We start from the raw sequence: 25,110 nt of genomic DNA, 5'->3' as shown, positions 1-25,110 counted from the left end.
CGGCCCTCCCTTGTTCTTCACGTGTGGGATCTTACTGCTCAGGCTGCCTGAGCTCATCCACAGGTCCCATCCATCCAACCTTCCGCCGCTGGATCTCCAATAAGCGGGCACTATTCCCGATCACACTGCAAGCCCCTGAAGGGAGGTCCCCCCCCGCTGTCCCCCCCATAATGGTATGCCTGCAGAACGTAAGAGAGGCTAGAGAATCAATAGGCATAGGTGGGTTTTTGTGGGTCCCCCCCACCCGGGGCCCCTAGCTTGCGGGGCTGGGTAGAGGGAGAGGGCCTCGGGAGAACTAGGGAGGGGGGCCGGGGGAGCGGGGGACCGTGTTTGAAGTTTGGTCGGGCCAGCTGCTGTGCTCCTTAATAACGAGAGGGGAAAGGGGGGGAGAGAAGGGGGAGGGAAGGAGGGAAAGAGGGAGAGATTGAAAGGAGGGGAGGGACGCCGCGGGAGGGGAGGAAAGGGGAGGAGGAACCGGAGAGGGGGAGGAGACCTAACTGCCCTGCCAGCTTGCGTCACGGCTGCCTCAGAGAGTGGAGAGCGAGCGAGCTGGGCAGAGCCGAGCAGTTGGGAGGGAAGGACCGGTGCGAGTCAGGTAGCCCCCGAGGCTCCGCTCGCCCCACCTTCCACTCTCCCTTTCTCTCTCTCTTCGCCTCTTCCTCCCCCCGTTGAGCCAAAGGAAGGAGGTAAAGGGAACCCCCCTTCCAAAAATAAAATAAAACTTCCACAGTCGGGCCCGAGGGGTCACCGTGGCCATGGAGCTGCTGTGCTGCGAGGTGGACCCGGTCCGCAGGGCCGTCCCGGACCGCAACCTGCTGGAAGACCGCGTCCTGCAGAACCTGCTGACCGTCGAGGAGCGCTACCTCCCGCAGTGCTCCTACTTCAAGTGCGTGCAGAAGGACATCCAGCCGTACATGCGCAGGATGGTGGCCACCTGGATGCTGGAGGTAGGCGCGCGAGCGGCGCTCTCGGGGTTGGGGGGGGAGGCCCACCCTCTCCATCCCTCCCCCCCTCACGCCGGGACCCTACAACTGCTGGAGAACTGCTCCTGCGCCGCCGCCCCCCCCCCCAAGCCGCCACCTCCGGAGCTCGTGCGCCAGGTGGCCCCGCACCCTTGGGTGAGACGCGATTCCGTCCCTCACTAGATTAACCGGGGGAGGGGAAAAAAAAAACGTGGGTGAGGCGACGATGTCAGGGGTTGGGGGAGGAATCCCGAGCGCCTGTGCCCGCGTGGGACTGGCTGCCTGGGTCTTCCCCATCCTCACACTGACCCGGGGACCTGGAAATCCATGCCAACAGTCAAAAGACACACCTTCCCAAGGCTGGGGCAAATGTCCTAGCCTTAGGGCCCCCTGCGTGCGGTCGGGACTCCGCGGAGGGGGAGGGGATGAGAAACAGGGAATTTGGGAGAGCCCCGGAAGTCACTAAGAAAGAAAAAGAAAAAAAAAAAAAAAACCCAAACACGTGCGTTTTCGGAGTAGCCGAAAGGACCGCTGCCTTAGCCTTGCTGGCGATCTTTTGCCGAGAGAGCGGGTTGCCCACGTATGCAGAGCTCTGGACCTGCCATGGTTTCGCCATGTTGCTTCGCAAAACTCACAGTTGCAAGGACCGGGAACGGTCACCGACTCCCTGCAGGCACCCCCAGAGGGTGGCCGCCCTCGTTCTCCCCTTGCCCTCTCCCCCGGCCCCCCAGTTCACCAAGGTTACTTACAGTTTGGCTGCCTCTAAAGCGCGCAGATTTGGGTGGGGTAGGAAGCGGGGGAGGAGGTGTGTGTGTGCGGAGCGGGCGAGGGGGCACCCCCCAAACGGGAGGTCAGAGTCCCTCGTGCCTCCTGGAGGGGAGGGGGTCCCTGATTCCGCCTCACCCAGCCCCCGGCCGGGCACAGACTTCCCAGCTCCTGCTGCCCTTGTGGGCCGCGGCCGGGAGCTCCGCAAGTTTCCCCCGCGGGATTCAGAGCCCCTGGGGTGCAGATCCTGACCTTACGGGCACCCGAAACCTTTATTCCGGGGAGCCCGGAGCCTCTCTGGGGTTTTCAGGCCCAGAGGGGGGTTCTGGGCTTTTTGCTCGATTTTTTAATAATTTTTTTTTGAAGCGGTCTCCCCGGCTCCAGCTCTAGCCGCCGCGGCCGAGGCGCGCTTCCTCCTCCTCCCTCCCCCTCTCTCCTCCACCCACCCCCCCAACAGCGGCCCCGGGGCCGCCGGGACCACCCTGGACATTTTTTTCAATTGTCGGGAATGATAGAATAGGGTCTGGGGATCCGAACGAGACCAAGAAGTGGACTCTCGGAGCTTCCAGAATATTTTTATTGATTTTTTGAAAAGATGACGAAATCCAAAAAAAGAGAGTGAGTGAGTTAAGAGTGCGGAGAAGTGAGGAGCCAGAGGGAGCGGCGGGCGGCTGCTGCTCTGGGCTTCGCCTTGGGCTTGGGGTGGGGGGCTTTCTAGTTCCTCGCCTTTTTCAGCTCTGCGGGAATATCCGAACCCCAACCGCCTTCGGATTGACCCCAGTGTTCTCACCTCTATTCTTATTGTCCTTTCTGCTCCCCTCCCCCCACACACAAATTTTAATATTTTGTGGTTGTTGCTACGGGTTGTGCTTTTTCATTCTTTCCCTCTGTCTCTGATGCTATCTCCCCCTCACCCCCCTCGGACCCTATCCCACTCTGGTTTTTAGGTCTGTGAGGAACAGAAGTGTGAAGAGGAAGTCTTTCCTTTGGCCATGAATTACCTGGACCGTTTCTTGGCTGGAGTCCCGACCCCGAAGACCCATCTCCAGCTGCTGGGCGCTGTGTGCATGTTCCTAGCCTCCAAGCTCAAAGAGACCATCCCACTGACCGCCGAGAAGCTGTGCATTTACACCGACAACTCTGTGAAGCCCCAGGAGCTGCTGGTAATACTCCCCACCCTGCCCCTGACTCTGCCTTACCCCATCACTGCCTTCCATCTACACACCCCAGGTTGTCTTAGGATTCAGAATTGCCCCCAAACTCCTGGGACCTTCACAAGAACCAGAACGGCCTCTTAGTAGGAGACAGCCAGCCTTCCCTTGTCGGGGAGTGGGCAAAGCTCTCAGCACCTCGTGGAAATTTGTGAGGGTGAAGTTCGGTTGAAGAGAGTGAGAGTGAGTGAGTGAGTGGGTGAATCTAGGAGACAGAATATTTCAGTTAACGGTATTTTAAATCCGGTCCTGGTCAGATTTCCATGGAATCCTGATAACACAGTCTGGTTTCTCACATGCTAGTTGGGTGCTGTCCCCTAAGAGCCCGGAGGTGTCACGGGGAAAGTCTTACGGCTTAATAAAGGCTCTCGATACCAGCACACATATAGTAGCTGATCACTCTGTATCGACTACCAACTTTTACTCAAACATGAGGCCTTCCATTGGTTCTTGGCTCCAAAAGGGACTGTGATCTGGACACAGTTCCCAGGGAGCCCTGTCTTGGCTCACGTTTTCTGCCTGCCAGCAAGGCTTTCCTCACCTTTCATCTACCATTTTTTTTTTCTCCCCTCAAGCGTTTTCCCTTCATATTGTGGCCACACATCCAAGGTTCTGCAGCTCTCTTTTGCAGCTTCTGGGCCCACCCTCAGCGGTTTTCACACCTTTCTCTTTCACTGGGTGGGAGAAGACCACCCCCTCTGCCCACCCCCTCCCCCTTGCTGGCAGGGCCTGGGCCTGCATAATCTCCTGGGCTAAAACTGGCTTCTTGAACTGAGCCCTTTGTGAGGAGCCTTACTTTCTGGGCCTGTGCTGCCACCTGGCGGCAGACATGTGCAAGGCTGGGGGAGGAATTGCCGAGAAGGCAAAGAGGGGCATGAATGACTTCACCTCTGAACCGCTGCCAGATTTCAGCTGCTTCTGGTTTGGTCTGAGAGGCCCCTAAAGGTGCTTTCTTCTGGAAGATCTGCTTCTTCTAATAGTGGTGCCAGAGGACAAGTTTGTACTCACAGTATCCTGGAAGAAAGATTCACATCATCTCTGGTTTTTTTGTGTAGTTACTCAGGTTTTTATCTTAACTTTCTGCAAAAAGCTAGGGCATACTTGAAAGCTTGAGAATAAATAAATAGATAGATAGAAAGTTAGATAGATGTAATAGGTATGTAGAAAGGAGGAAAAGAAAAGAAAGAAAAAGACTAGAATCGGAGACCAGCTTATTTTTCTTGTAAAACACAAAAAAGAATCTTCCCCGTGGCTAGTGTGCTGGAGGACTTGAGGTGTTTTTCAAAGCACCCTAGTTTTTCCAGGACCAGCGAAGCTATCTCAGCCCTCCAAATAAAGCATGCCAGCTTTCCGCCACCCATCCAGAAATCATGGGGCCTGGAAGAGGCTCCCTGTTTCATGGGTGAAAAGTGCTCCAGGACACACTGTAACAGGTCGATGCTTTATAGACTGTCCCCAAGCTTAGCAGATACAACCGGGGAAACTGAATAGTCAAGCCTTGGGCAGGCACATATCTGCCTCTTGCACTTTCTGAAGATGACGGGATAGTTGCCTTTTGAATGCACACCAACACACACGTCCTGAAAAACAAAGCAAACAAAAACCTAGGGTCTTACATAACTTAGGCTAGCCCTAAAGTTTCTGCCTCAGAGAGGTGGGATCCCAGACATGCCCCCCCCACCCCCAGGTGCACATACACTTAGGGTTTCATTTCATTTGCTCTGATTCATTTGAACATAAATTCCCACGATCGTTTCACAAAAGGAGAGACCCAGGTCTCTTACTAGTGGTGCTGCAGTGGAGCGCCATGAAAGAGAGAAAGGGTGGCAGTGTCCCAGTACAGGCGCTGAAGAATTCTAGGACCCTGTTCAAGCACTTCCACCTTGCCTCAAATCACTATCTGCAAAATGTGGTTGCAAGCGAGCACGTTGGGCCCTTTCGTCTCGAAGACAAAGGCCAGTGAAGATTTGGGTGAAAGGGCTGCGTGTCAAAGGGGAAAGTTGGCGGCAGAGAGAAGAATGATACAAGTAAAGGCCAGCTAATTGGTTGCCAAGGAGTTGGGCCAAGGAAGCTTATTTTGCTGCGCATCTGCAAGCATCATTTTTTTTTTTCCATTCGGAGTAAAGAGACTATTAGTCTTACGATAGAGACGTGTCCAATGAATTCTTGCCACAGCACCACAATGACCTTGGCTAGATCTACACCCAACTTTCTGGGTGGGCAGGCAAAAACATTTGGTGGAAGTCAGGGTCGGGTGGGTGGGGGCAGGAAGAAAACTAGAGGAAAGTCAGATCTTGGCAGTAGCTACCTGGCCTCTCGTTATTTTCAGCGGAGCCTGACATTCCTAGCACAAGAAGAGCCGACAGTGACCTCAAACCCTGAGGGCCACAGTGACCCTGCAGCTGAGCCTTAGCGAGCTGGTGTGGTACCCAGCCCTGGGGTCGGCCTCCGGATGTTTAGTGCTCTGTCCTCTTCCACCCTCTGCAGGAGTGGGAGCTGGTGGTGCTGGGTAAGCTGAAGTGGAACCTGGCTGCAGTCACCCCTCACGACTTCATCGAGCACATCCTGCGCAAGCTGCCCCAGCAAAAGGAGAAGCTGTCCCTGATCCGCAAGCACGCGCAGACCTTTATCGCTCTGTGTGCCACCGGTGAGAGGGCGCTGGCGGGCTGGCCCTTGGGGGCCATGGGAGGCGGTGCTCACCTCTGCACTGTTTGGGGTGTCTAGGCAAGCGGCCCGAGTCAGCCAGTCTGGAGTTTTCACTTCTGGCTTGTTCACTCTTTATTGGAACTGGAGCATTTTCTTTCTCTCTTCACCCATAAATGCTTTATGAGGACAGGTGTGGTAAGGGAAAAGAGATTAATGCCTGCTAAAATATTGTTTATGATGTCTAAAGTGCTCTTTGAAGATTATATATACTGCTTACTGGTTGTGTTCAGATCTTTAATCTTTTGAGGAAAAGGACGGCTTGAATATAAGCCCAAAAGGGAATTTAAGGAGGGTGAGGGCAAATATAGGTTAAAGGAACAAGATAAGTGGGAAGGAATTCCTTTTCGAGGTAGCTCATTTATTGCCATCTTGCTGCTCCCTCTGTTGACAAGGGAGTGAACCTTTAGGCAAAGATTCGTTTTTCTGAGCTCTGGAAAGGATTTGGATACAAAGCTGCTACTGCCCCAGCCCTGGATAGAAGCCCCTAGAAAGGCTCTCAACCTGTGGGTCGGGACCCACATGGTTTGCCTATCAGGTAGCCTGTAGGTTCAGATCTTTACATTATAAATCTGGAAGCAGCAAAATTCCAGTTACGAAGTAGCCATGAAATGATTTTATGGTTGGGGAATCACCACAGCACGAGGAACTGGATTAAAAGGTCTCAGCATTAGGAAGGTTGAGAACGACTGCCTAGAACCTTGCAGATCCAGGGAAGAAGTGTCAGGAGTTCATCCCCTCCAGGTCAGTAGGTAAAGAAAGAACTGACCATGCTTGGGGCCCAGCCCAGTTCACCGGGGTTGTTGAACTTTGCAGGTGTGATGGGAGTGGGGGTGGAGTGTAACATTTTAATCCCTTGTAACGTTGATTATGGGTTTGCATACCTTATTATGTAATGAACAATAGGGCCTGCCCTTTGTCCAAAGTTGAAAGGTCAGGCAGACTTTGTTACTTATCGCTGAGTGACCTTGTACAGGCTGTTTAACCTCTCCGAAGTTCAGCTGGATCTGCAAAACAGGTCTTTTGGATACATCAAGCTCAAGCCTTTGCAGAATGGATAGGAAAACTAAAACCCACCGTGAGACTTGCCCTGTGCTTTTCTAAGCCGTATGTGCTGTGCTAATTGTGAAAGCGTATGGAACGTGATTCCCGGTTCTCCGACTGAGGTGGATATGGCATTTTCTGCTGCTGGACACAGGCTCTGATTGGCTTGTCGTAGTTCACCTCCATCTTTTAAGCGTGTGTGTGTGTGTGTGTGTGTGTATGCGCGCACACGCACACAGGTTTTCTTTTGTCCAGCCCTTTGGGGACCTCCATCAGCTAGACACATGTGTCCCAGCTCCTTTGTGGAGTTACCTACTCTTCCAACAGCTAGGGGCCAGGGACACAAGAAGGCCCAGCTCTTGCTGCCCTTTGGAGAGCAGTCTCCATTTGCTCCCTGCTCTTCTCTTGCTGACTGGCCTGGGCTCTAGCGGTCAGTCCCACATTGACCTGCTGTTTTGTCTCCCAGGAACTCTGTCCCTTTCCTCTCTTGCCATGATTCAGGGGAGGGGTGAATTAGCCTTTTCTCTCTGCCCTTAGGACAGCTGAGCCCCGATCTAAATTCTCCTATCACCCAGCTGCGAATGGCCAGAGTCCTGCTTTGACCTTGCCTTTTGACCATCAAATTTTAGGGGTTTGCTCACTCTTCTTACTCCCTGATCTTGCACTGGAGTGGGGTGGTGATAGGTGAAATTACCCAGACTCAGATTACTTCAATTCTGTATAGACCATAGGCCCACTCTCTATTTTTAGGATTCCATCCCCCACTCTTGGCTGTCTTGTCCAGATCCTTGGCGCAGCTGCCAACTTTGGGGCCAAAACAGGGAGCCTGGGATTCAGTGACTGAGGGCAGAGGTCCACTGGGAGGTGGAGGCAGTCAGGAAGACAGCCTGTCAGGGGCCTTGACCTAGCTTTAGCCAAGGAGTGGGAAGGATAGGGGAGAGTGTACCTCTAGTCAGATCAGAACCGTGTGCCAAAGTACTAAGCCTGAGGCCACCTGGGTCTGGAGAGGGTGGGTCTGACCGGAGGCCCTCATGTCTCTTGGTCTACCCTTGGGCCCCTTTGGAACTCTGCTGGTGTTGGGGACGGTGCGGGGAGCAAGCAGGCAGGCAGTAGGCTGGACAGCCTAAACACCAAGGCCTGCCGCATTTGAAGGACAGTCTTCTTAAGGATATGAACTTTTGGGGCCAAGACCTGGTGAACCCAAGAATGGCAGCAGCCTTTACTACCAGTCTGAGGGTGACTCAAGGACCAACGATGGGAGGAGCCTGCCCCTTCGGCCAGTGTAGCCCAGTACCTCGCAGCCTCTCTCTCTAACTCGGTCCTAAATATTACACCCTGGGGGACACCCCAGGGTCTTGAGGGTTCATAATGGCATAGGAAGGGGACAGGCCCTGAAGGGATGGTAGGTAGTCAGCCCTGGGGCTATGTGGCTAGTTGATGGGAAAAGCCAGTTGTGAAAGAGCTGGCAGTGGCTCCGAGGGGGTGTGTTGAGCATATGTGTGTGTGAAAGGGGAAGAGAGCGCAGGGAGTCCAGGGGCTGAGGGAGGGAAGACCAGCAGTCTTCCTTTATGGGGCTCTGGGGTAAGGTTGGTGGCAGGGCAGAGAAGTGCCTTCCTTTTCTGTTCAGCCTCCAGTGGCTTCCTGGGAGAGGGGGGAGCTGAGATTGCTTGGTATTGTTCTGCCAGCTAGTCTTGGTGGGGGAGGAGTTGGAGAGGGGTGAACCACACAGAGCTTGTGGTTCAAGAGAAGGCAGAAGCGGGCTTTGTTGTCCCCCAAGTCAGCAGACAGGGCAAGAGGTAACCAGGATCCCACTTGAGTACCAGAAATCTTTAGCGTGTGATTTCAGTGGCATTGAGTTTAAACTTGGTACTGGTATCCCACAGACCACACACCTGCCTCTTTTTGCACTGGGAGCCGACCTGTGGCTTCTGTATCCACCTAACTGTAACACACACACACACACACACACACACACACACACACCAACGGGGCAAGGCTGAATCCTAGGGTACACCCAGTCTTCTCTTAAAGGTGTTTGTTTGGTTTCCAGGCAGTGGTGGCCCTGAAGTATTGGGGACTTGACTCTTGTTCTAGAACATAAGCAAAGCCTCTCTGTCGGCCAGGAAGGAAGAATGAAACCCACATAATCCACCCGGGGCCTCTGAGCTGCCCCCAGAGGGCAGTCATGGGTTGAGAGGAGGAAGTAGCATGTTGAACTGGAGTTCTGTGAGTGATACTGGCTACCTCATATCCCATCTGGCCGAGCACCACAGCGGGGGCCGTCCCTCAACTCTCCCAACCCCCCAAGCTAAGTCCTCATTAGCAGTTACTGCCTTGCACTGTAAGGACAGAGCGCGCTCTGAGCCCTTTCTGGGGAGGCGGCAGATGAGCGTGTGACGGGTGTCATCTTCTGGCCAATAAGCACCCCAATCTGGTTCTTTAAATTTGCACCTCACTCATCACCGCAGGTCGAAGGAGAGGAAGAAGCAGAGACAACAGGTTTGTTTGCTGCGTTTTTTTCCTCGGTCTCAGAACACACGCCCGCCCCCTAGTGGAGAGCACGGGTAAAGCAGCCACTGGGAGGCTTCCGGTAGACAGCGCTATGGACACTCCGACTTGGATTCAGTAGCTCACTAGCAAGACCGCAGCTTCCCAGTTTTAAACCCCGTTAGCGTGGAACAGTTTGCCGAGTGAAATCTCACTTTTGAAAAGTGCAGATTCCAACTTGGTGGATATGGAGTGCTTCTCCTGGTTCTTGCCCAGATTTGGGAGCCACTCCAGACCCTGAACGGTCACCTTAAGATTTCCATTCCCCTGTCATGTGTCCTTTGTTGCTCCCACCAGGAAGGAGAAGGTCAGGCCTGGGGTTCCTTATATGGGCATTGCTCCTGGGCCATAGGTGAACCACATCAGAGTAAATGCATACTGTGTGGCAAACATAACCGCCGACTTCATAGTCACACAGGAGGCCCCAGGGATGAGAATGGTGGAGGGCAAGGATTAGGAGGGAGGAGGGTCATTGACATCTGTGATGGACCCTGAGTCAGGTTCTGTGTCTGTGTTAATAGCATGGGCTATGATAGTCCTCAGGATAGCACTGTAAAGAAGATTAAGTTAGCCCTTTTGTTTGTTTCATCGAGACAAGGTTTCTCTACGTAGCCCTGGCTGTCCTGGAACTCTCTCTCTCTCTCTCTGTAGACCAGCCTGTCCTAGAACTCAGATCCACCTGCCTCTGCCTCCCAAGTGCTGGGATCAATCAGACTCTGTCCAAAAATGACTTCCCTCAGTACTTTCTTAGGGAAAGGGAAGAGTTAAAGCCCCCTCCCTCAGAGGTCTTATACCTATGGCCCAGGCCAGGCCACATAACCCATCTGGCCCCACATGCTAACCCTGAGTTGGTTTTGTTAGCAGTGTGACTGCAAAGCTCTGTGGGGATGACATGCATGCCCCCGATCTGAAGCCTCAGCACGAGGGGTGGGAGGGCTGGGGACACTTCACTGTCCTGTCACTGCCAGGGCCTCTGTGGGCCCAAGGCCATGGGCTGGCTGCCTCCTCTACGCTATGAATGTCACAGGGGGGAGCTAACGAGGTTATTGGACAGAGATACAGTCTCCTGGCCCATACGGGAGAGACCTACAGCAAAGCAAGAGGCTGGCATCAGCCAGGAGGGTAGAGAAGACGCAGGCAGGGGTAGGTGGCCAGCAGGAGCTGGGTGAAGCCCCATAATATACCGTCCCCAAGGCAAAAACGGTGAATGGTGTAGGGAAGAAAGCCGAGGGGACAGCCAGCCAGCCAGCCAGGCCTATCCAGTGTTCCTGGGATTGAGCCCAGGTGGGAGGGGAAGTGCGCTTGGTTCACTGATTCCTGGAGTGTCTAAGAACAGTAGAGGCTCAGTGTGGAGGCCCTGGGCTCCTCATTGGAAAAGCTTCACTGTGACAAGAGAAGGGAAGAGTCTAGGTAGCCCTGACTGTGGCATGTTCAGCCCAGCATGCTCATTATGATCTGAAGTGTAACTCATCTGTCCCTCTATGCTCCGCCTTCTGCCCCCGCTGGATTTGTTAGCGTCTTGCTAACAACTAGAGAATATACGCTGGAAAGCGGGCCCCTTTTCACAGTTGCCACTCGACTGACCAATGACACTGCCACCTCTTTAATTTGTAAGACGAGGTAGGGGCCCAGGGCAAGATCAACTTGACAATTCTAAGGATTCCTTCCATCCAGAACGTCACCTTCCATCGACAATGTCACCATCCGTGGCGGATCAGCACGTTGAACAGACAGACACAACATGCAGTGGCTGCATAGTAGCCGTTGGCAGGTCCAGGCAGCTCTGACAGGATTATCCTCCTCATGGAACCAGCAGTTACTCCATCATAGCCACGAAGCCCCTTAGAGAATCACTCAGTGGAAAATGAGTTGAGGGCCCCAGGTTGCCCCTACGACTTAAGGTCTTAAGTCAAAGAAAAACAGGAGTGTGATTGGAATGCAATTGTTAGTCTTCGGTAATTAGGTCCTGTCCTTGCCCTAATGTTCTAAAGACCCTTAACAAAGGGTTAGAGGCTGAGAATTGAGCCAACTCACCTCATCATGCTTCTGTATTTAGTTTACATTCACACATGTGTATGTGTACCATGCACATGTCTGGTACCTGTGGAGGTCAGAAGAGGGCATTGGATCCCTTGGGATTGTAGTTACACTCAGTTCATGTGGGTGCTGGAAATCAAACACGGGTCCTCTGAGGGAGTAATGAGTGCCCTTAACTACTGAGTCAACTCTCCAGCCCCTCAGGACCATTTCTTTATGCCTTAGTCTCATCAATTTATCTCCTTGTACTTGCCTTCTCTCCCTCAAACACTGAAAGCCCATAGTTATGCCACCTGTAGGGCAGATGTACAATTGCATGCCTCCTTGACTCTTCCACCATCAAGCACCCATGGAAGATGCCATGTTTTAATTATCTCACTGCCGGGGGGTGGGGTGGGGGAACTATCTGGCATATAGTGATTTCTTAAACAATTGTTCAAGAACAAGCCTGGGACTTGGAGTCTTTGGTGACTTGCTGTCTATACTCAGATATGTGCCCTAACTCTCCTGCCTCAGTGTCTCATTTAAAATCGAGAATATCTACAGTTGGCAAATCAATAAAGGGCTTCTGGTGGAAAGAGGCAAGGGAGAAAGTGGCTGGAGAGCCAGGGGTGACGGGGCAATGGACCCCACCTTCTGGTAGCTGAGCATCTGCCAGCTGATGAGCCCTGGATGCCACTTTTCTTCTGTGTCTGACTTCCAGCCCCTCGTTCTTTACAGACTTCAAGTTTGCCATGTACCCGCCGTCGATGATCGCAACTGGAAGTGTGGGAGCAGCCATCTGCGGGCTTCAGCAGGATGAAGAAGTAAGCACACTCACGTGCGATGCCTTGACCGAGCTGCTGGCCAAGATCACCCACACTGATGTGGTAGGTACCCACCACCTTGGTCGAACCCGGATGGTTCTCCTCAAGCTCCAGGAAAGGTGGCTGGTTCATGATGGCGGGTCAAAGCTGTTGTTTGTTTCTTTCTTGATGTCAGCCTTTGAAGATCAGCATTTAAGGTGGTGTTAAATGCTGTTAAATGGTTATCAGCAAGGTGTGTGTTCATGGGGTTTGGGCTTTGAACATGCCAGGCAATCACTGCATTACATCATTAGCGCCTCTCTTAAATTTTATGGAGACACAGACTCACCGAGTTGCGCCGGCTGGCCTTGAACTTGTGAGCCTCCTGCTTCCGCCTCCTCGGCAGCTGGGATTACAGGTGTGCACAGCTACCTCCTGCTTCCCCTTCTGGGTTTGAAAGTCTGTGTGTGCCTTACACTGCAGATGGGACCTCAGCAGGGTGATCGTAGGGGGAGGGCTGTTGATGGATCCTCCTCTGTGGTACGGGGTTCATGTCCATTTATGTACACGTTGTTAGGCTTCTGCTCTGCCGTGGAGAGCATCCAGGGCTGCTCACGCCCCACTCAGGCGGTAAGGCGAGAAGAGGGGACAGCCAAAGCTGGGCAGCGGCTGCAGGGGAAGCAGCAGGTTCCGGAGGTGGGCTTGTGTGGGTGATAGCTACCTCAGCCTGTCAGCCTTCCCGCCATCCCGTCTCAGGCTTTTATTTCTGTCAGAGTTGCGACGGATGACGAAGCACACAGAGATGGAGTGCACTGCAGATTCAAGAAACTATTATTAGCTTTAGACTTTTTCCATTCAGTGTGGATGGGCCCCCAGTCTGCTGCTGCCTGCCAAGATTCAGAGCTCTTAAACCGAGAGGTTTTGAGATGGAGCGGGATCCACTAAGGTCCTGATTTCACCGGCTGGGACGTAATGGTTGGAGAGGGTTCCACCTGGGGCAGCTCTCAGAGCTCATATAGAGAGTGAGCTGCATTTATTTTCCCCAGACATCAGAGAGAGGGTCATGGAGGCAGGAGAGAGGGGCCCGGTGGTGGCAGAGCTGGGACATGAGTCTCCGGGCTCCGACTCCAGCCTGGAAACTTTGCCCACCGCTGCAGCCCCTGGTTGAATTTGCAAAAGGCATTCACGTGAAAGGCCAAGCAGAGAGAGGAGTATTGTTGGCTCTTAGGTCCCGGTGCTTCACCATGGAGAGGCTCCGGAATGCAGGGGAAATTCGCAAGACACTCTCTGGATATTCAGGGAAATTGAGACTGCCCAGTGAGGGAATTTACTGTGATGGGGGTGGGTGGGTGAGGGGTCAGGTCATGTGATGCACAGGCTTGGTGGCTGGTGCCTCACCAAAATATACTGAGCAGAGGCTATTTAAACTCAGGGAGCTCAAGGCCAAACATCAGCTTAACTAGATTTGGCCTTGACATGAGCTCAGAGAGGGGGCAGGCTTGAAGGCCCTGACAGAACTAACCCTGGCTTCTTCCCTGAACCAGTTTTATGTATGCTTTTCAGCAAGGACTCAAATGTAGATTGCAAAGCTCTGTACCCCCAGCCCCAGCACAGCGTAGAGAATCCATTTCCAACTCTCCAAGGGGAGTGTGTATGGAGGGGCTCAACCCTGGCACTCTTCTTGCCTTTTCTTAATGTCTCCCATTAAGGTTTCCTTTATAGACAGGATGCTAACCAATTGCAAACGAGCCTTTCTTTGGCTTCTGAACACACACACAAATGCCCACAACAGCAGTTTGATCCTTGGGTGTCACCACAATTTGAGCAGTTACAGACCTGCTTTGATTGGCTGACATCTCCACCAGCGCCCCATTCTTTGCCTGCCTCTCTCTCTTGCCCCCCACCCCCCCACACACAGCTTAATGTTATGTGTTGGCAGAAACTGTTCTGTGTGGGCCATCAAGGATGCACTCTATCTGGGCCCCGATTTGCGTGACTGCGCACCAGCCTGTTATCTGGTACCAAAGCTGCTACCTTCTCCTCTCAGACAGACACCACAGAGTAGTCGGGAAATCCAAGTTCACCGTCAGACTGGGGTAAATACGAACAACTCAGTTCCCATCAGTCATAGCTGTTGATTTGGTATTTTATTTCTTTCAACAGAATTTTGAACTACCTCTGCTGTGTGTGTGTGTGTGTGTGTGTGTGTGTGTGTGTATGTGTGAGACATGCCAAAACCTGAATGTGGAGGTCAGAGAACAATTGGCTCTTCTACTTTGTGGGTCCTGGAAATTGAACTTGGGTCAGCAAACTTGGTGGTAGGTGTCATTACCAACTGAGCCCATTTAACTGCTCCTGGCAGTTCATATCTGCATGCTTTGGCTTACTTTGGGGTGCAGATCCATGCTTTCTACAGTGGACCCAAGGCTAAACCTTACAGCATTAAAATCCAAGCACAGACATAGGCACGAGTAAGACTGACCTCCCTGGCCCAGGCCTCGAAGTTCCACATGCACCACTGGCCCCTGATGCTCACTCGTTTGTTCTGCTCTCACTTTAGGTGGCAACTCACAGATGGTCAAATGAGGGTTGAAAGTGGGTCCCCTTGACTTCATCTGCCACAGCTAGATTACACTCCCCAGCTCACTGGCAGCAGATAGCCGGGACTGCAGGGACCCACGTGGCTCTGAGAAAGTGGGTCTTTGTTTTTCCATCTGGTTGCCAAAATAAACCGGAATGCTCCATTCCAAAGAGAAATCCGAGTGAGAAGCCTGACAGTTTTACAGGGAGGAAAAGTCTCAGAGGGCGGTGTATTTTCGGTACTTTTTCCTTCCAGCCACAAGTTCAGAGTTGCTAAAAACAGACCCTAGCCAGGGAGGCAGGCCGACTCTTGGGGAACTTCTACCTACCCAGGCTTCTGTTGCCACGGGTGAGCTCGAGAGCAGGGATCCGGCCATCCCAGGCCCCAGCCCCAGCCAAATCAGGCTCTTTTTTTCTGTCCCCTCCACGAGTGTAACTATGCTTTGGTCCAGGACTTACCTCCCTGGTCGCTTGAAGAAGACCCAACTTGGACTTGGCATTTTATCCCAAGCCTCCGGCAGTCATAGGAAAGTGAAGCTGGAGAAAGGGAGGGAAGGAAGAAGGAAGGATTGAAAGACAAAGGGCAGACAGATGGGTTTCAAATGTGCCTCTCATTCATTCAGGACCGTTTGGAAGATTTTATCATTTATCTCTCTCTCTCTCTCTCTCTCTCTCTCTCTCTGTGTGTGTGTGTGTAATTAAACACTAGTTGTATGTCAGAAAGTTTACCTTAATTTTCACTCTCAACCACACACTTAAGGCATTATAGAGTGGCTGTTGTGAGGCTCAATGGTAATGCACACTTGCCTCACCTGTGCAAGGCTCGGAGTTCAATCCCCAGCACTTCAAAAGAGAAAAAAATAAAATAAATTGAATTGAGGCTTCTGTGCTATAAAGATTTGAGGAAATTTCTAGAAGATATTTAACAGAACAAATAGAGGCTCTACTCATACTGCCAGTTCTGCCTGAGTTACAACTCAAGTCCTTGCCGTGTTCTCAAGAACTGCCCTGAAGAGATTCTATATTCTTCCCTTAGGATCATCTTGGCATTTTATGATAATGTTTCTCAGTGTGTAATTATAAAACAAGTAATGTCAGTGAATGCAGCGCATTGAGGGCCCCCGGTTTTCTGTGGCGTCCCCAACATCTTTTCTGCTTCGCCTCACCTTTTAACTTGCTGTATTCTCAAGCCATCTCTGTGACCAGTGTCATCTTCAGCATGCTCTATGGTGGATAGGAATTCTGGGAAGCATGGCTGGAAGGCGGGCTGGGGGGAGCGGGGAGGTGGGTAAAGCAGGGGGCTGCCTCCCTCCCGCCTCATTTCTTGTCGGCCTCATTCGGTATGCAAGGAAATGAGCCAAACGGCCTGCGAAGAAAGGAAGAATGAGATAGTTTCCTAAGTTGTCTCTGCCTGAGTTGGCTGCGGGTCTGGGGCTCATTCAGCCCTTTGTCCCCCTGTTGAGTGCAGTGCGTGTGCAGTGACAATGGGTTGATGCAGTTACACTGAGGGCTAATGGTTGGAGTTCCGTGGGCCCATTCATGGAGGCGGCGGAGGGTGCAGGGCTGAGAGCTCAAGCCAGCAATCGAAGGAAGTCGGGGGCCGAGTAACGAGCTGGAGATCACAGCCGCTGCTGTCAGGGCTCTGGGGGTGGGGGACCAGGGCAGCTCGGGGAGGGCCCGTCGTCAGAGGAGTTGGAGGGGTGCCCGACCTCCAGCGCAGTGGAGTGCCACCTGTCCGGGCAGACAGACTAGCATTATGGCTTTCCTTTTAATCAGCTTAATTTGGGGCATCTTAACACAATGCCTGCTGCTTTGGGAGGCTGCCGTGAGGCCTGTCACATGGACGCAGCATCTTTTCACTGGGGCACTGTTGTCATCACCCCAACACACACACACACAAGCACGCGCACACACGTTTGGCCTAGGTCTTTTCTGGAGAATATCTATTATGCCCTTCCTTGCATCCTGAGAGAAGTGGAGAAGTTGGAAAGAGAAAGTCCTCGCATTGGAGACTTGCATTGATTTTTCTGCTACCGTTCAGGGACAAACTACTCCCCTCCCCCAGCTTCAGTTCTCAGGTGGGTCTCTGCAGGCCTCTGAGACTCCCACATTTGCTGACATTCTGAGTATTTATTATCCGTGTTAGTCCTGTCCCTTTGGAATTACTTTGAACTCCACACTTATTTCCTCCAGGCTCCTGATGTGATCTGTGTGGCTGGATTGGAGGCAGAGTTCTTCCTTCTTCTACACCCCATCCTGCAACTTATATTCTGCTCCATTGTAGATCATGACTCCCTTGCAATGGCCTCGTCTTCCTTACTTTCTGCCAGCTCACAGGAAGTGCGTTTACCCTGTAGGCTCCAAGAGGGTCTCTTACAAAGCTGGGGAAGGGGGTAACTGTGCGGGTTTGATTGACATTGGGAAGGATACTGTGCAGATCTCTCCACTTCCTGCAGGTAGACTCTTTCTACCTTTGCCATTTCCACCTGGCTGAGCCAGGCTCAGGGACCCTAGTTGAAAGTGGAGCTGCTAAACTGACAGACAGCCTGTGAGGATGTGGGAGCTGATGGATATTAGATCAGAGGCTGGGTGGGGTTAGCAGTCTAATGTGTGGGTAGCAGGTAGCGCTCTGGCCACCTTTCCCAGGCTGACTACATTCATCCTTGTTCTCCTCTCCAAGTGAGAGGGATCAAAGATCAAGGGTCATAATGATTGGACTGTCAGTTGACTTTAGAAAAGGAGAGTGTGCATTTTATAGGTCATCTTTGGATCTCCCTCCCTTGCCATTGCCTGTAAGCCTGTATTGTCTGTATTACCTGGGATGTAAACTTACATCACACCTGCATCAATCACCTTGAGTCCTTGGCTCCGAAAGGCCAGTCAAAATGATTGCCAGATGTCCTGTCTTTCCTGTAGGGGTTTCTCAGTACTGTCCCTTTAAGGTCTTGGGGCAGCTAGAAGAGAAGGCTTACTAGTAGGAAGAGTAGGGACACTGCAGCTCCTAAAGCCAAGTCCTTAAGCTGTCTGCAGGCTGATCTTGGAGGACCATCTGGCATGATTAACACACTGGCACCAAGGAGATGTACGCTGGTCATGATGATGGGGTAGATGTGCCAACCCAGATGATCTTGCCCTGGGACCAGAAGATAGCCTGTGAGTAAGAAAGGTTGCATGGCCTTGGCCAAGAGGCACTAAATTTCCTTCTGGGGAGCAAAGTCTCCCAGGCATATTGCATCAGAAAATATTCACCAAGAAGGTCTCGCTATGTAGCCCAGTCTCCAAAAGAGACTGCCTCCCAACTCCTCTTTAACCAGCTTTTTAAATTAAATGGTTCTGAGTTCTCCTCCCAACCCCCACTACATGGACGCAGCCTCACAAAGGGTCCCTCATCAGCTAAGAAGCCTGCTGTCTTGAAATACCAGAAACACTCAGACCTTATGCCTCAGGTAGGATTTGGTTTCTGTGGCCACATGCACAGTTGGAAGCAAGTATGTGGCTGCTCTCTCTGGTATGGGGCTGTTCCCACTCATTCTGTCTCATTTCCCAGGAGAAGCCCATTTACATCACCAAATGCTGCCAGATTGGCCTAGCAGGAAGAACATGGGGGGGGGGGTTAAGACCCAGATTTCTAATCGATAATGAGGGTGGAGGATGGGACTGCAAGGTGCCACTGGCCCGGGTGACAGATGTTAGACCCCTGGCACATGAGTCCTTCACTTCATTTGAATTGGTAAGATTAGCTTGATGATCACCAGTGCTGGACCACACTGTCCCTAGGACCTGTGGCACATCCTTGTCTTCAGTAATTGCTAGTCCATACCTTCCTTCAAAAAATTCGAAGGCGGGCGTGTCTGCGAGCCTGAACTATCAGCTACTAAGGAGGCTGAGGCAGGAGGATCACTTAATCAATGCCAGTCCGAAGGATTCTTTCCGATTCCGGGACAGATGGAGCCATTAACATGCGCGCACACACACACAACAGTCATTTACTGGTCTGCTACCCAACACTTCATTTTTATAGATGGACCAACCGAGATTGGAGTTGGGCAATGGAGTTGCACCCTGCCAGTGTGGAGTGAGCAGCAAACATCACCCTCTTTTCCTTCCACCTTTCTTAGGTTGGGCGGGGAGAGGGGGCAGCATTTCAAAGCAAGAGCTCTGCTCTTGGTCTGCTGTCATTCCTCATCTTCAAGCTCAGTTTGAAATGTGGAGCAGATGAGAGATAGGAGAGAAGAGATGGAGGTGGGGGAGGGGTGGAAACGTCGCTCCTTAGCAGCTAATGCCAATTTTATTTTAGATGTTTGGAAAATAAAGGTAATGCCTTTATGTTTGGGGAAGTGTGTTTTGAGCTGTGGGCGGGCACAGGGAGATTCAAGACGGCGCAGTCTCTAGTATGCACAGGCTGCTTCATGGTGCAGGGAGGTGAACCCCAGAAGCTAGGGTGAAAAGAACAACAGTTTCCTCAGCTTGCCCCCACCCCAACCCCCACCTTCTATCCTGAGCCATAGTCCCATCCCAGTGACAGCCGTGACTTGGCCCCACATTCCATGTCTCCCAGCTAACAGAGGCTTCTGCCTGGGGCTGCTCACTCTGGATTTTCCCTACCAAATATAGACTAATAAAGGCAACACTGCAAATTCTTGCTTATTCCCAAATTGGACAAGCTCAAGTGTCCTGAGTTTTGTAAACATTCTGTATTGTGTTTTTGTGGAAAGAGTTTGAGGGTGGGAAATAAGCAGAAAATGCAGGGATTTTTAGTTTCCGAAGATTGTAAACAGTTACACATCTCCCTCCTGATCTATCTCTTGGTTGCTTGCTTGGCTAACAGTGTAGCCAAGGGACCAAACCCCTTCTGTGCCACCTCCTATCTTTCCCGACAGAAAACCTCCAGTTGTCCTCTTGGTGTCCAGGCAAGGGATTTTTGTACCTGGATCACCTTTCAGTCAGTGTAGTTTAGAATAAGAAATGCTGGGCTTCAGCCGAAATGCCGGCTCCGATCTGGGATGGGCTTCTAACTAGTTCCCAAATGGTGCTAATGGTACCAGCCTGTGGACCCCACTTCCTGTTCTGACTTTCTGTGGCATTTGAGAACTTCTCTCTTGTCCTTCCCCTTTACTTCTACAGGAAAATGAGGATGGGGTGATGTGAGCTGGATAGAGTCTGTCGTTGGGAGTGTTGTGTGCACATGCTAATAGCTCCTGTCTGGACCTCTCTCCTCTAGGATTGTCTCAAAGCGTGCCAGGAGCAAATTGAGGCTGTGCTGCTCAACAGCCTGCAGCAGTTCCGTCAAGAGCAGCATAACGGATCCAAGTCTGTGGAAGATCTGGACCAAGCCACCACCCCTACAGACGTGAGGGATGTTGACCTGTGAGGATGCCGTTTCCGGCCGGCACGAGAGAGGCGTGTTCGTCATCCGCTCGCTCCTTCTCTCTCTAGTTACATTTTGTTCTTTGTGTTTTAGGATGAAACTTCAAAAAACAAACAAAACAAACAAAAAAAATCTGTCCCCACCTAGATCATATTTAAAGATCTTTTAGAAGTGAGAGGGAAAGGCCCTATGATTGAAACGCATGTGGTGCCTGTTCAAAGTACAACATAAGGGAATCCCTTGTATATGCGAACGGTTACTGTCTGATGATGTCAAAGTCATAGTGAGAGGCTCACAGGAGAACCTGCAGACTAGCTAGAGAATATGTATACCTGCAATGTGGGAACAAATTAGAGGAGACTGTCTTTTGTGCTTGTGAACTAGAGCATATGCCCCTTTTAGTAGACTTGCAAGGAACTGTGGGTGCCAGCATGGCCTGAGTAGTTTGCAAAGCAGTGAACCCAAGAAGGAATCAGAAACAAGGGACACGCTGGGGAGGTTGCCCAGAACCACCTGTCCACAGGACTGAACCATTTTGGATGTAAGAAGCGCCTTGATGCCTCACCACTTATTACCAAGACTGAGTGTGGTGAGGCCTCTACGTTACGTACGTACTCTTGCTGACTGCAGTAGCTGCTACCTAAGGGAATTGTCTTTTGCCAGTTTGGACACAGGTGATCGGCCCCTAAGTCTCATGTTTGGTGAGTTTGTGCTTCTTCTTCCAAACATGGTTCACTGTAGATGTATCTTGCTGTTATCTGATGGAGGGAATTAGCTATGGGCTATGACCAAAGCTCATCTAAATGGGCACAGATGGAGGCCACAAATGGAACCTGAAACAGAACTTCCCCATGTAACGAAAGAGGGCGTGGTGATTGTTTATCCCTTATAAGGAAAAAAAAAAAAAAACAAACCCTTAACTTTTGGTGCTGATTGGCATGCCTGGTCTACAGTTTAACGTCGTTATAAACCATTCCATTAGAAAAGCACTTTGAAAAATTGTTCCTGGGGACAGGGGTAGATGGGATGGTTTATACAAATCATGTTGAATACTCCTTCCTTTGCCCCTCCCCTTCCTGTTCCCTTCTGGTTGCTATTCATTTCTGGCATCTAATGTTCCGGTACCTAGCTCTGGTGTCCATATCAGGAGTGAGAGAGCCCTCTGCTGACATTCCCATCCCATCATTCCTCGGAAAAGCTTATAAACAAAGGTCTAAAACCATTCTGATGATATGAAAGGATTGAATCCCCATCTATATTTTTCTCCTTTGGACATGGAAAAAAAAGTTACTTCTGGTGCAGAGACGGATGGTTGAACATCAGGGTGTGGCATTTTGTTCCTTTTTCCGTTTTGTTTGTTTGTTGTTTGTTAATTTTAGTGCAAAGTTGTATTCATCGTACTTGAATATTTCCTCTCCCACTTCTTTGAGACAGTCAGTAAACAGAAGTTGGAGCCACAGTTGTTGGGTTTTTTTGGCTTTTTTTTTTTGTTTGCACAATTATAATTGACAGGTAATGAAGCTATTTGTTAAAATATTTGCCTTTTTTTTTTTTTAAAGAGAAAAGATCAGAAAGGGCTGCTTTGAAGAATTATATCATATACAGGTTCTGCCTTGTTTCACAGTATAAGGATTGAAGATGGAGAAACATCTAAGGGTCTCTTATCTTTCATTTTCTTTTGTTCTGTTTATTATTATTTTTCGCTGCTAAGAAGCTAAGATCATCCATCCCTATTCACATTAACAGTATCTAGCTGTAATGTTTCACGGTGTGCTGCTATTTTAGAAACATTGTTATAATATATTATTTTACTGCTTAAATTTCAAGTCCGGAAGTAGATGGTTAAGATATGAGTTCTTTGTACTGGAAAAGCTTTTCCTCCATTCGTTTTCTTCTGGTAGCGTATTGATGGGTTGTATTTCATTTTGTTTTGTGCCTTTTCTCTCATGGTTCTTCATTTCCAGGTTTGGTTTTGTTTTGTTTCGTTTCCTCTGATCACATTCTTCAAAGAGAGTATTCTTTACCTCAGGTTTACTGGACAAAAATCAATAATGATAACAATGTTCATTTTTGTTTTCATAATACCTCACAGCTATACAGTTTCTGTTTGGAAGGCCGCTAGCATGAGGCACAGGGCAAGCAGAAGATGGGTGCTGGGCATCCTCCTAGGTAGAAAGCAGGAGAGATCTGACCTCACGGTCTCAGGCCCTGGGGTCTTTTCTGTCTCGAAGGTCACCAGGCTCCCCTTTGACTCAGGCACCCTCCTCGTGAGAAAAGAGCACCCTGAAGGGCTCCTCCTTGACACAAGGCAGACACTCAGCAACACAGTGGACTAGGTCAGCCTGATTGGCATGCCAGCACCAGAATCAGCAGTCAAGAATTCTGGCAGGCAGTTAGGAGACCCTCCCCAACCTTGTAGCCCATTCAGAAACGGGGCTTTTTTTTTTTTCCTGCATGGGGTCCCTTCATCATGAACCTGGACCAGTTTCCCTCTCCCAGCTTAGGATGGGGTCTTCCTAGGACTGAGTCTATGGGTACTGAATGTGCAGCCCCCATTTGCGGTATTCCCCTTTCTCCCTCCTGTCCTCGACAGGGCTGGCAAGTGCTGTGCAGGGCCAGGGTGTCTGTGTGCGGTGCTGAGTGGCTTCAGGTTTTGGATCCTATTGAGTGGACGAGATAGGAAGCACAGTTTGAATGAGTCTGGGATGCAAGTTGAATGGAAGGGAGAGGCCGTTTCTATGGTCTCAAGTGTGCTTAGGAGGGATTGGGACTTGGTTGAGTTCGCATGACCCTAAAATTCTAGGGAGTTGGTGGTGGAACCGTGGGTGATGAATTGGGATGTTTGATAGGGGGAAACGGAGCAGCCTGCGGCTAGCCAGTGTTTATCCAGAGCATGCAGTGCACACTCCTGGTCTTTAAGGGGTCCCGCAGAGCCTGATAGATAGTCCCTTGAGTTCTTGGAGTGCCCGATGAGTGACCTTTGAGCTTAACGGAAACATTGAATGAAGGAAGCTGACACACAAGGGGAGAAGCAGCTTATAGTCTGCCCCTCCATTCTTATCTGGAACCTAGAAGACACTTCCTGTTGGCCATCCGTGGAGTCTGATGTAAAGAATGGTAGAGAGTGGCTCTTCTGTCTGTTCCTTGCTTACAGAAAGGGGCCTGGATTCCTTGGTGACCAATACCCTCTGCTTAGATCTAGGTCTCCTTGGCAGTATTTTAGTCCCAGAGGGGTATAATTGTCCCCATGCATTTCAGCTTGCTCCCCCACTCCCTTCATATTCTTCAAAAGGGATTGCAGATTCTGGTCTTTTTCTGCCTTGTTAATGATCTCTTCTTTGTTTTCTTCTTTGTCATTGTTGTTTGTTTGGTTTGTTTGTTTTTTTTTTTCTTTTCCTTCATCAGTGGGGGCTAAGTTGTTCCCCCAGCCTGCCAAATTTTGATCCTTCCCCGTTTTGACCAAATCCTAGGGAGAAGAAACCCTAGTATGCCAAAAATAATATACGTAAGCATAAGGAGATTCACAGTGGTTCCTAATAGCCAGGCAGCCTGTGAGTGGGGAGCTCCTTCTAGAAGGGACAGCTTTTAGAGGCTGCTTTGGTTTGAACTGTCCCCCAGGACACCAGGGAAGAGCAGGGCATGTCTTGTAGGCAGCTAGCCTTAAGTTATGTGCCTACCACGACGGACTCCTCTAGTAGCCAGGCTGGGGATACCTGTAGCACCCCTGGATCCCATCTTGTTGCTAGCAGGGTCTAGCTCTCTTTGTGAACCCACCACACTGTGCCTTGAAAGCTGTAGCGCCAACAGGCTAAGATGGGATAGCTTTCACAAAGAGGGCTTGTCTCCACAGAGTATGGGGTCTGGGCTGGGAGGACCACACTTGTACCTTATTTACCGTACATACTGATTTTCTTGTTCGGGAGGGGGTCCTGGTGGTGCGGGAACCAGAGGTAGCAATAAGAAGTCTAAGCAAGCCGGCTGACTCCTAAGCCCAAAGGATTCCCCTTTGCTGACCTTAGACAGTCCGACCTTGGAAATAGCTTTAAAAGGGAAACTAATACTGAGATAGTGAAGTCCCCTTAAGCCAACTAGCCCTCCACAGGCACACACTGCACACAGGCTTGTATCAGTGCAGCCGCTTGGGGGATGTTAACAGCTGCAGCTCTTTCATCCATGTGTACAAAATAGGGTAGGAAGCCCCAGGGGGTGTTATACTTCCTTACCCCATGTGGCTTTTGAGGATTCTAGATTCCAGACTGCATACAAGAGTCGCTTGAGTCAGGACATGTGACACTCTGCTTTCCAAACTGGCTGGGCTATGAGCCCCATTCCCGGTTCTAGTAAAGCCATCAACACATACACGCACTTGATGGAGCTGCAGATCTGTTCCTTTGCCTGCAGCACACTTGTGGGGAAAAAGTGCCTTACTGACTGTAGCCGTTACAGTAGCCACTCGATTTCGACAGGTGCCTATGTTTGACAAGAAAAAAAAAAAAAAGAAAAAAAAAAACGTTTAAAAAATCTCTTAATTTTTATTGGCTGTCATTCTCGTGCTGATCATCTTGTATGTCCCCAGCAAGTCACCGGGCCATTGAACTGTCTCCATTATGTTTGTTATCCTTCTGCCATGTACCTCAGATCTGTCAGTTATGATCTCTTGTCTTGGATTATTTTTTTCTTTCTTTCTTTCTTTCTTTTTTTTTTTTTTAATTTGCTTTAAGAGTGCGATGCCATATCAAATCAATGTTATTCTCTCACAGTGTACTCTATAACAGGTGTGGGTGGGTTTTATGGTTGGGATGCTAGATAATGCTGAAGTAGCATGATCAGTGTGAACAAGAAAAAAAAAGGTCTTTAGGAAATCTGGGGGGGAAGCGCATTGTATTGACTACAATGGTGATTTGACGTAGCTGTTAAGTTTTAAGTGATCTTTAAAAGGCATAACTTGTTCTTCTGACTAGTTTGAAGTCGGATTTGAAGATGGAGTTGAAAGTGATTTTGAATGCAATTAGGTTATGTTATTTGAGCAATAAACTCAACCTTGACCTACAATGTCCAGCTGTTGTTGACTTATTTCTCAACCGGTGGTCCTCAGACAAGAACATACC

General features: G+C 50.5%; 1 protein-coding gene and 1 long non-coding RNA gene across 2 annotated transcripts in view; one reads left to right on the top strand and one right to left on the bottom strand.

Annotated features, from left to right (window-relative positions):
- The window catches only part of LOC132654299 (uncharacterized), a 47,938-nt gene extending 45,775 nt beyond the window's left edge, over positions 1 to 2,163 (bottom strand). The window contains exon 1 of the long non-coding RNA XR_009591971.1: positions 1,712 to 2,163. This is a non-coding gene — a long non-coding RNA (uncharacterized LOC132654299). The remainder of the gene's footprint in view (positions 1 to 1,711) is intronic.
- Ccnd2 (cyclin D2) lies at positions 517 to 25,054 on the top strand. The gene is made up of 5 exons (XM_021637058.2): positions 517 to 947; positions 2,675 to 2,890; positions 5,426 to 5,585; positions 11,990 to 12,138; positions 19,856 to 25,054. Exons 1-5 carry the CDS (start codon positions 756 to 758, stop codon positions 20,003 to 20,005), a joined length of 867 nt encoding a protein of 288 aa, XP_021492733.1. The 5' UTR covers positions 517 to 755; the 3' UTR covers positions 20,006 to 25,054.
- The last annotated feature ends 56 nt before the right edge of the window (positions 25,055 to 25,110 follow it).

This window comes from Meriones unguiculatus, chromosome 5 (genome assembly GCF_030254825.1).
Source record: "Meriones unguiculatus strain TT.TT164.6M chromosome 5, Bangor_MerUng_6.1, whole genome shotgun sequence".
Taxonomy (NCBI): domain Eukaryota; kingdom Metazoa; phylum Chordata; class Mammalia; order Rodentia; family Muridae; genus Meriones; species Meriones unguiculatus.
Note: the sequence above shows the minus strand (reverse complement) of the source record. Positions and strands in the feature narration are given on the sequence as shown.

Excerpts from the sequence above, each read along its gene's own strand:
- Ccnd2 (XM_021637058.2), top strand. The coding sequence starts at position 756 with ATGGAGCTGCTGTGCTGCGAGGTGGACCCGGTCCGCAGGGCCGTCCCG. Across the intron at positions 2,891-5,425 it reads TGAAGCCCCAGGAGCTGCTG|GAGTGGGAGCTGGTGGTGCT; the intron begins GTAATACTCCCC and ends CACCCTCTGCAG. Across the intron at positions 5,586-11,989 it reads TATCGCTCTGTGTGCCACCG|ACTTCAAGTTTGCCATGTAC; the intron begins GTGAGAGGGCGC and ends CGTTCTTTACAG.